The following is a 10,196-nucleotide window of genomic DNA, read 5'->3' as shown; positions in this document are numbered from 1 at the left end:
GTGTTTCTAGAATGACAGGCACTTCCCCTCAGAGTCAGGCTGCACAGCAGCCAGGGTAGGAGATATCTGAAGAAATATCATGTAAAAGGAGCCTGGCCCTGCCTTGTGTGGTCACAAAGAGCAGAACTCGGTCCACACACTGGATACACAGGAAGACATATTGACTCAATATTAAGAAACTTCTGGGCATCAGGGCGAATCTGAGATGGTTTGGGTTGCCTTTTGAGGTAGTGAGCGCCCTGTCTCTCAGGATGTACAAGCTCAGATTGTCCAACCATTTGACTAGAGTTTACAAAGGATATTCAAGCATCAGAGGGTCTTTGGGGTCCCTTTCTGCTTTGAGATTCTAAGATTTGGTGTCCATCCCCACTACCCAGGGAAGTCTTTCCCAGGGACCATGCAGAAAATTCACTGGCTCTGGACAGGTTCTTCCAGGCCCAGCCCTTCTGCTCCTCACTTCCATTCACCCACTTCTGACTCTTCTTTCTGGGAGTCTTCTGAGAAAGCCCTCTAAAATCTCAACCCTACTCCTGTCCAGCCTCAAAGTTGTCAAAAGGTATTGAGATGATGACTAGCCCTTTCTTAAGAGGACATGGGTGAGAATGCAAAAAGAAACACAGAGCTTGCGCCTCAAGGAGAATGTCCCAACTGGGAGGGATGTGAGGTTTGGGGCCAGGACAGAGGGAAGGTCTGAGCTATTTAAAGCCAGACAAATCAAGAATAACTCAGGAATAACTCAGCAGTGTCGGAAATGAGGACCTTCCAGGTAACCTGGGCATGATTTCCCCTGACATATCTCAGAGTCTGGTAGGGGAGGCAGGTTGCCATAGGCAGCAGCCCAGGAGGGGAAGAGACCTATGGTCTGCAGTGAGCCATCTGCTTCTTTCACAGTTCTCTGCCAGGCTCCCACTCTTTGCAGAAGCAGCAGTTAGGAGGAGAGAGAGTGAGAGATAGAGTGAGGAGCTCACTGTCCCTGAGTCTCCACAGCCCACAAATCCAGACTTCTTGTCTGAGGTTCCAGCGTCTCCTTCCACCATCACCTAAACCACGGCCACTTGTCCTCACCCTGAAAGCCCTGTCTGTCTTTGAACTCTCTCAGCCCCTTTCATCTGAGCCTAATCCAAATGCTTTTACTGAGACCAAGTAATATCCAGCTGTGACTCGAGTCACAGGTGGGGGTGCTGAGGCTTTCAGGGGTAGTAAAGGACATCCCAGCACCCCACTGAGTCAGGGACAGCATGGCTTAGCTACCAGGGCAGCTGCTGAGTCACATCCAGCTGGAGCTGCTTCTGCCACAGAAGCAAAAGTACTGAGACCGCCTCCAACCCACAACAGGCACATGTGGGCAGGTAGGACATAGGGCCCAGCCAGGAGCCAGGAGGCACATGCCTGGGAAGCAACTGCCTGCTGATCTGACTCAGTGCCCCGGCAGGGAGCCCAACCCCTGGATTCCCTAGAGTGGACTAGTTCAGTCTGACATTATAAGGGCTGGAAGACCCCCAAGGCAGAAGACAGGGGGCTGGGAAGTCCACGGGAAGCTAATATGTACCTTTATACATAAAATAATGTAAAAAGTAGATATGAAAAGATCAGATACCCATATATCAATGTCAATAATAGTGTTGGCAATTAAGAAAAAAGGCTTTATATTAACAAAGATGATGCAGCAAACTGCACTTCCTACTTACCTCTTACAGCCTCTCACACAGCCCTGTGTTGATTCAGTGGCTTAGAGGAGCACACAGAGCTCACCATCTCCGCCTTTGAGCATGAGAAGGGGAAAGCTTAAACCTCCTCAGCAGAAAGCACCTCCACTAAAGGTCCAACCTCTAGCAGCAAGACTGAGCCTAGGAACCCACTGAAGTCCTCAAAAGAATGCCCATTTTCTCTTTGTCTCCAGGCCCTAGGTTTACTCTGCAGGCTCAGCTCACACAGTGTCCTGCTGAGTCTGCCACTACTATCATGCAGCCTAACCCCACCAATCCCCACTTAACACTGGGAGATTTCTCTGTAATTATCCCCACTGCCATTTCTGAGTGAGATTGGTAGAGGGTTTATAAAAGATTGCCCAGATGTAGTTGACTGGCCTCAGATCCCAACTGCCTGCCTGGCTCTCAAGAGTGTCAGGCATCTTAGAACTAGATTCTTACTGGTTCAGACTAGTTCTGGAGCCCATGAAAGCCTGGGTGTGACTTCTTAGGAATCCCAAGAGAAGAAATTGAAACTCTCTTCCACTTCATGGGCCAATTCCAAGATGGAGAACTCCTGATGAGAGTAAAAGGGTCAACCCTGAGGCAGAGCCCTGAGATTCTCTCCCAAACCATCTTCACTTGCTCAGAAGTGGCTATATTCTCTCTTCTCCAAAGCCAGGCCTTTATTCACGTAACCTATAACTGCCCCTGTGTCCAGACCCAGTCGACAGTCTCACTCACTTTTAGTAAGGCTTTGGGATCTTCCCGGACCCAAAGACCTACATTTTCACCAGCAGCAGCTCTGGTCAAATGCTGGCCTTACTTTCAACCTATGATGTTGGCCCATTTTTGTCTAAGTGGGCTCAGAAGTTAGCAGTGGGTGTGGAACCCCCTTTCTCCTCAATCCTTTCTCCATAGTGGCCCATTTTTTCCAGCCCTGAGATGGATGACTTAGGTGTGAGCCTAGGCAAACTCTTAAGCACCCAGGCTCTTTCTAGCTTTCCTGGGAAAGAGTGTCTCCTGAACTAGGCAAAGCCTTGTTCCCTGGTCCCTGCAGGCATCAGCTAAGCAACAGGTGATGCTCAGAGAGAACCTTTGCCAGTGCCCCAACTGCAGATGAGTCCCAGAATCCTCAGCGGCATTGCCATGTCTTCTCTCCCATCCGCGGCTGGGTACCACATCTTCCCAAGACCCCTAGGGAGGAAGGCATCAGCTTCCCTAGGAAGGAGGGTTGCAGTTAGAGGTGCTGAGCAGGGACGGTGAGAAAGCCTCTTTCCCAAACAGTTGGTCGGGCGGGGCAACAATCTTTCCTGGTGGAAAAGGTGGAGAAGGCACCTGGGGAAGCTGTGGCTGTCCTGAGGAAAAGGAAGCACAGGAAACAGCTTACTGACTCTCCCTGGGCCCTATGAAAAGAGGACTCTTGCCTGAGGCCCTTGTAACCTGGAGTTGTAAACATCCAGGACGCACCCAGCAGATTCCTCACCTCCTCTAGTGCAGGGCCTATCAGGGAAGGCAAGACTGGGCTCTGGATTTGAAAGATGAATCCATCCCCAGGGGTAGAGAGGGACCTCATTGTCACAGCAGCTGGAGGAAAGCCCTTTCCCCTAGGCACACAAAAACAGGGGACATGGCTCCATCCCTAGAAGCTAGCAGTCCAGCCCCGAAGGGGTACCTGACAACCAGGTGAGAGGCCAAAAAGGCAGAGATGATTCCAAAGGTACAAGAAATTTGGTGGGAGCAGCTCAGGGGAGAAAACAGGAGCAGACCGGCATAAATGAGCAGCTTCTGAGGGGGCAGCAAGGTCTGTTGTGCTCAGTGAGTGCCTGGAATGTACCTGGCATGTGGTAGGCACTCAGTCAGTATCTGAATAAGTGAATGAATGATTAAAGTATAGTTTGGGGCAAAGTGAGACAAGTTAAAAACAGATGAAAATGGTTTGGGAGCGCCACCTATGGGAGTGAGGTGGACTGAGGAGAGCCCAGCCACAGGAGGGGCTGAGTTCGGGTGAGGGGACTGGACTGGCAGGGTGGAGAGTGCAGGGCTCTTGGTGTGCCCTAGTGGGGCATGGGCCTGTGTCTGTGTTGCAGCATTGCCTGGAATTGAAAGGGTTCTGGTGGGAGAGAGCTGAGACAGGCAGAGTGAGCCCCAGGTTCAAACTTCACTCCCTCCACAGATGTGATCTGAGTCATGGGTGTGATCCCAGTAAGAGCCTTGCCTCACCTGGCCCTGGTGCCTCCTTCACCAGCTCCGCCTGGCCAAGCCTTGCCCCAGCCCCCACTGAGAGGCAACTGTAGCTCTGCCTCAATGCCCTGAAATGCTTCTGAACTGGGCGTCAGGGTGGAACTGAGACAAGATTGTGATCCCAGGGAATCACAAAAAGGCCAGGAGACACCAGAACAAAGGGACCTCCTGGCTTAGGAGAAACCATCATAAAAGAGCGTCTTCTCATTCCCTTACCCTCAGCACCACACCACCCACACTCGGGTCCCCCACAACCTATTTTACTCCACCTTCAGTACCCTGTAGCAGCCACATTCCCACAAGAAAGCCAAGCTGTTCCTTAAAGTCAAGTAGATTTAATCTGTAACTATGAAATGTCTAGGTTAGCAGCAATTATGGACACCCAGAGACTGGGCAGAATCTGTCCCCCGAAGGCATCCTGAGGGCCACGAAGGCTCCCCTCAGTTCACAGAGGTAGCTGGCAGGATGTTAGCTTTGCGCTCAGCTTCAATGCAGTACTTCTCGGGAAGGCCAGTGGCTCTGCCGGGGAAACGCAGGCAGGTATAAGGAAAGGTATTGGACCAGACAGGAGGTGGGAGGAAGCAGGCTCTGGGTGGGGTTTACAGAACCTGGGGGCCTGCACCCCCCAACCCTGCTCTCACAATCCACCCCCCAAACACACATTCATGCCAAGGCTCCAGCATCCTGCCAAGGAGCTCCCAGAGAGCCAGCAAGACCCCATCCCAGGACTTTCTGCTGGAGCCCCCTTCGGAGGGATGAGCCCTGGGTGGGGAGAAGGGCCTCTCCCTGAGCATCTCTGCCATGGCCCTTCACCCCCAAATCCCCATGCTTTCCAGCCTGTGGTGCCATCTCTTTGGGGGAGGGAAGAGGATTTGGGAAAGGAGGAGATTCCAGTGCACCTCAGCTCTTCAAGCTTTTTCCTCTTGATCTCATCGATGCGCTCACGGCGTCTCTGGGCCTCCTCTTTGAGGCGCCGGCCCTCCTCAAAGGTGGCAATCCGGTTCTGCACTTCCTTCTGCTGGTTCTCGCGCACCTGGCGCCGGAGCTCATTGGCATGCTGTAAGCGCCCTGTGGCCTTTTTCTCCTCCTCCAGCCGCTCCTTCTCAATCTGTTCTCTCTGAGCCCTGGGGGAGGGAAACAGGAATGAAATGAACTCAGCTGAGCTGGCCCAGGCCAGGAAAGGTGGTGGGGGAGCCTCCTGGGTGGGCTCCTTCAGTAGACATGCCTCAGAGACCACAGCCCTCTGGGCTCCAGCCCCATTTTGTAACTCAAGGATCAGCCCCAAAAGCTGCTGCGCATGCATGCCCCCTTCTCCTACCCAGCCAGGACTAGCTCCAGGGTTGCATGACTGTATGTCATGGGCATGCTTAGAAGGGCCCCGAGCTTGGTTTGATGCTCTGCTTTCACTGTTTTGAAATTCTTAATAATTTTTGAACAAGGGAGTCCACACTCTCTTGCTCTGTCACCCAGGCTGGAATGCAGTGGTGCTATCATAGCTCACCGCAGCCTCAACCACCTGGGCTCAAGTGATTCTCCCACCTCAGCCTCCCGAGTAGCTGGGACCACAAGAGAGTGCCACCACACCCAGCTAATTTTTTGTTTATTATTTGTAGAGATGAAGTCTCATTACATTGCCCAAGCTACACATTCTCAATTTTCACTGGGCCCTGAAAATTATGCAACCAGTCTTACATCCAGGGTTTCACCCACTGGGAACTATTGTTCCTACTTCTCCCTGATAACAATGTATAACTCCTCTCCAGCTTATCCTGAGATTTCTTCTCCTTCCTTCCTTCCTTCCTTCCTTCTTCCTTGCTTCCTTCCTTCCTTTCCTGCCTCCCTCCCTCCCTCCCTCGATGCTTGGAAATGTAAAAGATGCGTAAAGTGTCATGCTAGCTCCACCCTGGTTACTGGAAGAAGGAAGGAGCTCAGCCTGATATCGCTCAGTTCTCTTCCTGATCCACCTCTCCAAATTTCCCTTAGAAACCTCTTCCACAAAAATACCTGATGGACCCTGACATCAGGGAGAAAATCACTAATGGCAACAGGAAAGGCTCAGAAAACACTCAAATGAAATGCATTCGCATCTCAGAAAAAAATGCATTTATAGGCCTTCTTAAGCTAACATCTAATTTTGTTCTCAACATAATTTAAAAAATGAAATGTAAAATCATCTTAGGCAGGAATTTCTCACCTGCTGTCCTCCCCTAGAGTCACTGATACCCCAACAAAAGGTACCTACAACACTGCTTCATTTCCTCATTTCCCTCTAGCTTTCTTCCAAGATCCACCATACATGCGGCATCCTCCCCACTCCCAGAAACTCTTTCCATCATGCAAACATCTCCTAAAATTCTGTGCCTTCTACAGAGACTTCCCAGTTTACCCGAAGAATACTGTTGGCTTCCTCAGCCCTCTGTATTTAGACACCAAATCCTGACTTCCCAGACACATCTCTGATAGCAGGGGGACTCTCCTCTTTGCCTTGCCATTGTTTTCCTATATTTAGAACAGTTTTCTATTGTTTCACCCTCTTCCGAGTGAAGGGGTAAGTGTGGAAAAGGGGGACTTGTATGTGTCACTAGAGAGCCCCGGTGGTGCCAGGCAGTTGAAAATCCAAATGAGGATGAACCTGGTCGTTCCATCGGGTTAGGGCAGTGATCACAGAGCCTAGCTACATTTTAGAATCACCTGGGAGCTTTTGAAACAGACTCACGCATGGGCCTAATCCCAGACCATTTAAATCACAATCCAGGAAGTGAAGCCTGGTCATCGTATTTTTCAAAAGCTCCAAGACGTTTCTAAAAACCACCTGGTAGAGGAAGACAGCTATCTCTGCTTAGTCAACAGGCTGAGAAGTATGGACATCCCTCTGTCCAGAAACAAAAGTCCACATATAGGCCATACAGGAGGCTGTGCTTTTGAGGCAGAGAAAGTTGGATTTGGGCGGTGGCAGAGATGCTTCTGAGTAAAGACACCAACCATGGTGGTCACATGGCCCTGGAGACACTAGGCCTAGATACTAACCTACAACAATAGGTGAAGTTGAACTTCTCCAAAAAGGCTGGTCTAGCTTTAATAACTGGCTAGTGCATATGCTTCAGGCAAATGATGCAAAGGAAAGACAAATGGGTCGGCAGCAAAAGTAGGACTTAAATTTCATTTCATTAATATTTATTAGTGCCTGTTAACAGCAACACAGATGTCCAAGGGCATAGAGGCCAGGGAGGAGAGAGGAGACATCTGGAAGGCAGTCTGTAGCCCAAGGGCAGAATCTTGGGGGGCATTTAGGAAGCTACTTTCTTCACTAGGTGTCCAGTGACCATGGCACAACCCTGGGGGCAGAGAAAATTACACAGCCAAAGGGTATCATGGCAGGGGGGACATGCTGGGGCCTGCAGTCCAATAAAAGGCCAAAAATCTGGCTCTGGTAAGGACAGAGGCTCCCAAAGACCTGCTCTGCCTCTAACTAGCGGTCTGGGTAGCCTGGTCTGGCATGCCACTAACTACCCATTGCCAAGAGGAAGGACTTAGAGCATATGAACCAAGAAAGTGATGCTATACTGTTTAATCTCTACTTATCTGAGCATAATGTCTATAATTTTGTATCCCTTCAATTCAAATTTTGCTTGGCTTGTTTCCTTTTGAAAAATTCTAATGTTGTAGGGTCTGAACCAGAGCAAAAAGAGAGTCATTCCCAGTTAGACCAGGAGAACACCCCCAGGGACCAGGTCTGACTGGTGGAAAATAGAGCAGAGAGGGGAACCAATGGGAGCTGTGACTGTTGACTGCTTTTGGGGAGGGAGCAGAACAGTGAGAGATGTGAACATTTAGCTTCCACTTATGTGTTGAAATTATCATTGAGCCAAAAGGGAAAACAAAAGTAAAAGGATAAAGAGCTACCAAGGAAGAAAGATGGATTGATGTAGGTGCAGTCCATCCAAACACAAATCTCTAATACCTTTCCTGTGGAACGGTCAAGAGCAGTGTTTTGTTAATTGCTAATGTCCTCCATGGCATCCAGCACAGAGCCCTGCATTTCTGTGCTTAATATATATTTGTCAAATGAACGGCAAACAGCTCCCTTAAAGTCCTGCTCCAGTGACTCACAACCCTTAGTGTCTGAAGTTCTTTTCTCTATCTTTCCTAAACCACTCCTCTTGCAGTTTCATCCCCAATTTGCAGGGGCACATGGGTCAGAGGGCAGCAGAATGGACCAGATTTTTACCTTTATTTATACTTTTACTGCTCCAGGGTAAATAATCCCAGTCATCACCAATTCCTTAAGCAATTCCAGGTGCTATCTCCCAATTCTCTAATCACAAAATTCTTGGCTCAAGTGATTTTTAAAAGTTTTGGAACCAACCCAAATGTCCAACAATGATAGACTGGATTAAGAAAATGTGGCACATATACACACATGGAATACTATGCAGCCATAAAAAATGATGAGTTCATGGCCTTTGTAGGGACATGGATGAAATTGGAAACCATCATTCTCAGTAAACTATCGCAAGAACAAAAAACCAAACACCGCATATTCTCACTCATAGGTGGGAATTGAACAATGAGATCACATGGACACAGGAAGGGGAATATCACACTCTGGGGACTGTGGTGGGGAGGGGGGTGGGGGGAGGGATAGCATTGGGAGATATACCTAATGCTAGATGACGAGTTAGTGGGTGCAGCGCACCAGCATGGCACATGTATACATATGTAACTAACCTGCACAATGTGCACATGTGCCCTAAAACTTAAAGTATAATTAAAAAAAAAAAGTTTCAATCATCCATCTAGTTATAATGATCCCACCAACCCAGACAAGATTGACGAGCATCTGTTAACATGCCAGAAAGCTTCTCTCTATCCAATATGGACCATCCCTGCTACAGTACAAGGAAAGGAATCCAAGGTTCCCAGGCCCCTCCTACCGAAGAATCCTCTCGAACTCATCCCGGTCCCGTTGCACCTGAACAGCCAGAGCGTGCTCCTTGAAAGCCACCTGTTCGAGCCGACTTTTTCGCAGCTCAGCCTCTGTTTCCATCTTCTTCTGCGCATTTTCCTTTTCCTTTCTGCGCCACTCTCTGTCTGCAACCTCCTGGTTGCGCTTGGCCCGCAAGGCATCCTGGGAATGTTGGCAGGGGACCAGTGAGGGCACAAAATAGCTGGAAGTACAGACCAAGTGCCTTTAAGAAGATACCTACTTACAGACTCTGACAGTCTGCTTTGAAAAGCACCATGAATTTCTCTGGCAGCTAGTTATTCTAGGAAAGGAGAAATGGAATCCTGTCATCAAACCTTTGGGTTAGAAGATAACCTGAGGGGTCATCTTGTTCTTCCAACCCACTCATCCCAGTTCTTTCCCTGTACCTCAGACATCTCCAGGCAGTCTTGAAATTGCTTCTAATTTTAAAAACTGCTAATGATGGAGATGCCGCAGTTTCCCCTGGTGGCATATTTCATTAGTTGGTTAAGGTTGAAAGTTCTTCTTTATGGAGCAGCGAAAAACTTTCTCTTGAACCTTAAGCACAGGCTGCACTGCCCAATCCCTGCTGACACAGGCCCTGGGAGCAGGCCACCCCTTCCTTCTCAGACTACTGAAGTCTAGGTAACTTGCAACCTTTCCTCCGCATCTCCACCCTCAAGGCCATTCTACAGGCTGTCAAAGGGATGGATAGGCAAGGGAGTGGGAAAAGTAGAGGGAAGTCGCGACTAAGCAGGTACCTGTTCTGCCTGGTAATCCTGCGCCTTCTCCTGCATGGCCCTCAAGCGTGCAATCTCCTTCTCTTTCTCCCTCCGGATTCTCTCCTGCTCAGCCTCAAACTCTGCTTCTCGAGCCTGCCGGAAGGAAAGGCCTTGTAGAATAGTTGCCATTGCCCCAGCCTTGCAGAGAGAAACAAAACCCCTACAACAGACTTTCCAATATCCCCTACCACTTCCTGACTCCTTTTAAAATAGGACAAAATAAGGCCAGGTGCCGTGGCTCATGCCTATAATCCTAGCACTTTGGGAGGCTGAGGCAGGAGGACTGCTTGAGCCCAGGAGTTCATGACCAGCCTAGGCCACAGAGAAAGACTCTGCCTCTACTAGAAATCTAAAAATTAGCCAGGCATGGTGGCATGTGCCTATAGTCCCAGCTACTCGGGAAGCTGAGATAGGAGGACTGCTTGAACCTGGGAAGTCGAGGATGCAGTGAATCATGATTGCATTACTGCATTCCCCTGGGCAACAGAGTAAGACCTTGTCTCAAAATAAATAAAT

The 10,196-nt window shown here is 49.4% G+C and overlaps 1 protein-coding gene across 3 annotated transcripts in view; it reads right to left on the bottom strand.

Moving 5' to 3' along the window:
• Positions 1-4,201: 4,201 nt before the first annotated feature.
• Positions 4,202-10,196, bottom strand: part of CFAP45 (cilia and flagella associated protein 45) — a 28,053-nt gene continuing 22,058 nt past the window's right edge. For 2 of the 3 annotated variants that reach the window (XM_063604396.1, XM_055112742.2), the window contains exons 9-12: positions 9,660-9,773; positions 8,867-9,060; positions 4,832-5,056; positions 4,258-4,451 (exon numbers count right to left, since the gene is read on the bottom strand). In XM_063604396.1, coding sequence (XP_063460466.1) covers positions 4,373-4,451; positions 4,832-5,056; positions 8,867-9,060; positions 9,660-9,773 — 612 coding nt within the window. In that variant the 3' untranslated portion in view covers positions 4,258-4,372. Of the gene's footprint in view, positions 4,452-4,831; positions 5,057-8,866; positions 9,061-9,659; positions 9,774-10,196 lie in introns of all 3 variants that reach the window. The other variant, XM_003811898.6, reaches the window with a different exon arrangement.

The sequence above is a fragment of the Pan paniscus genome, chromosome 1, assembly GCF_029289425.2.
Source record: "Pan paniscus chromosome 1, NHGRI_mPanPan1-v2.0_pri, whole genome shotgun sequence".
NCBI lineage: Eukaryota > Metazoa > Chordata > Mammalia > Primates > Hominidae > Pan > Pan paniscus.
This window is presented reverse-complemented; position numbering and strand designations above follow the sequence as displayed.